Source organism: Colobus angolensis, unplaced genomic scaffold (genome assembly GCF_000951035.1).
Source record: "Colobus angolensis palliatus isolate OR3802 unplaced genomic scaffold, Cang.pa_1.0 Scaffold149, whole genome shotgun sequence".
Lineage (NCBI taxonomy): Eukaryota > Metazoa > Chordata > Mammalia > Primates > Cercopithecidae > Colobus > Colobus angolensis.
In genome coordinates, this window is record NW_012114588.1 from 1,270,661 (window position 1) to 1,272,425 (window position 1,765).

A 1,765-nucleotide genomic window follows, 5' to 3' on the forward strand; every position below is an offset into this window, starting at 1 on the left:
TTATAGAGAAAATTATTAAAGTTTACTGATAGACCTTAAAGAAGATCTTAGTACTTGGAAAGTAATAAAAACTCAGTAATATAATTATGTTACTTCTCCCCAATATGATCTCTACGAGTGAAAAAAATTTTGGTCAGAATCCCAGGAGGGTTTTTAAGGAATTCCTCAGGCTGATTCCTAAGTATGCGTAGAAGAGGAAAGAGGCAGGGATCGCTAAGGCCTCTTAAAGTAGAAGAATAAGGTGGAGACATTGATGTAGCAGATATCAAGACTAGTGAAGTTTTAGTGATTAAGACAAAGTGGTATTGACCAGGGACGGACAGATTGTCTAACAGAACAGTAATGAATCTCCAGAAATAGACCCACTCATTAATGAAAATTGGACATGTGACATAGGAGATTTCATATTAATGTAAAAAGGATGATCTTTCCAATAAATGGTGCTAGGGCAATTGTTTAATCAGAGGGAAATAATATGTACTTAACCAGTTTTTGTAATAAGACTTCAGTTGAGTTTTTTATTTTCTTAATTAAATTTTTAAAAATTTTAAATTCTTTTTGGAGACAGAGTCTTGCTATGCTGCCCACGCTGGGATATAGTGGTTATTCACAGACACAGTAATAGTGCATACAGCCTCAAACTTCAGGGCTAAAGTGATCCTCCAGCTTCAGCCTCCTAGGTAGCTCAGACCATAGGCACATGCTGATATACCTGACCTGGTTGAATTTCATGTCATTTTAAAATACTATATATAGATAACCCACTTTAATGATATACTTTTATTTATTTATTTATTTGAGATGGAGTTTCGCTCTTCTTACCCAGGCTGGAGTGCAATGGTGCGATCTTGGCTCACAGCAGCCTATGCGTCCCAGATTCAAGTGATTCTCCTGCCTCAGCCTCCCAAGGAGCTGGGATTACAGGCATGTGCCACCACGCCCAGCTAATTTTGTATTTTTAGTAGAGATGGGGTTTCTCCATGTTGGTCAGGCTGGTCTTGAACTCCCGACCTCAGGTGATCCACCTGCCTTGGCCTCCCAAAGTGTTGGATTATAGGCGTGAACCACTGCACTCAGCCAATGATATACTTTTAAAAAGTGAACCCAAGAAAATGACAACTTAGGAAAAACATTTCCAACATATATGAGAGACAAATTGTTTAGATCCTAATTTATGAAGCACTCTTAAAAATTAATAAGAAGATGAACCATTATCATTTTGCTTTCCTGATTGATTTAACTGATACTTTAAAACTTTTTCTCTCCCAGCAGCTACAGTGACATTGTGCAGGTTTATAAAAGGTAAAAGGCTTATTTGTCTTTTGTACTTTAAGCATGTCCCAGGTGGATGTGGATTCAGGAATTGAAAACATGGAGGTTGATGAAAATGATCGAAGAGAAAAACGGAGCCTCAGTGATAAGGTTGGTAAGCGATGAAGCCCTTGGTACAGGTAATATAAACAAACACATTTCATGTCTTGTATCTTTAGAGTCTGTTAGAGTGGGGCCACCCCAAGTCAGGAAGTCCTAGGCAGGTGATTATTTTTATTTTTTCGAGGAAAAACGAATAACCTAGATTACCCTTATTCATGGAAGTGTAACTCAGTCCTTTGATCTGATAATATCCATCTGTTTTTGGTTCAGGGCCATGATTTTATCAGTACATTTAGGTTGTCATAGGAACTAATTTAGAGCAACTTAGAATTCTTTATGTTATCCCAGCACTTTGGGAGGCCGTGGTAGGTGGATCACGAGGTCAGGAAAT

At 38.0% G+C, this 1,765-nt stretch overlaps 1 protein-coding gene across 3 annotated transcripts in view; it reads left to right on the forward strand.

The window, feature by feature from the left end:
* The window catches only part of UBE4B (ubiquitination factor E4B), a 204,569-nt gene that overhangs the window by 90,056 nt on the left and 112,748 nt on the right, over nt 1-1,765 (forward strand). For all 3 annotated transcript variants that reach the window (XR_001001079.1, XM_011935782.1, XM_011935783.1), the window contains exon 4: nt 1,335-1,422. Coding sequence is in view for 2 of the 3 variants with exons in the window: in XM_011935782.1 (XP_011791172.1) it covers nt 1,335-1,422 (88 nt within the window). In the remaining variant the exon portion in view is untranslated. The remainder of the gene's footprint in view (nt 1-1,334; nt 1,423-1,765) is intronic.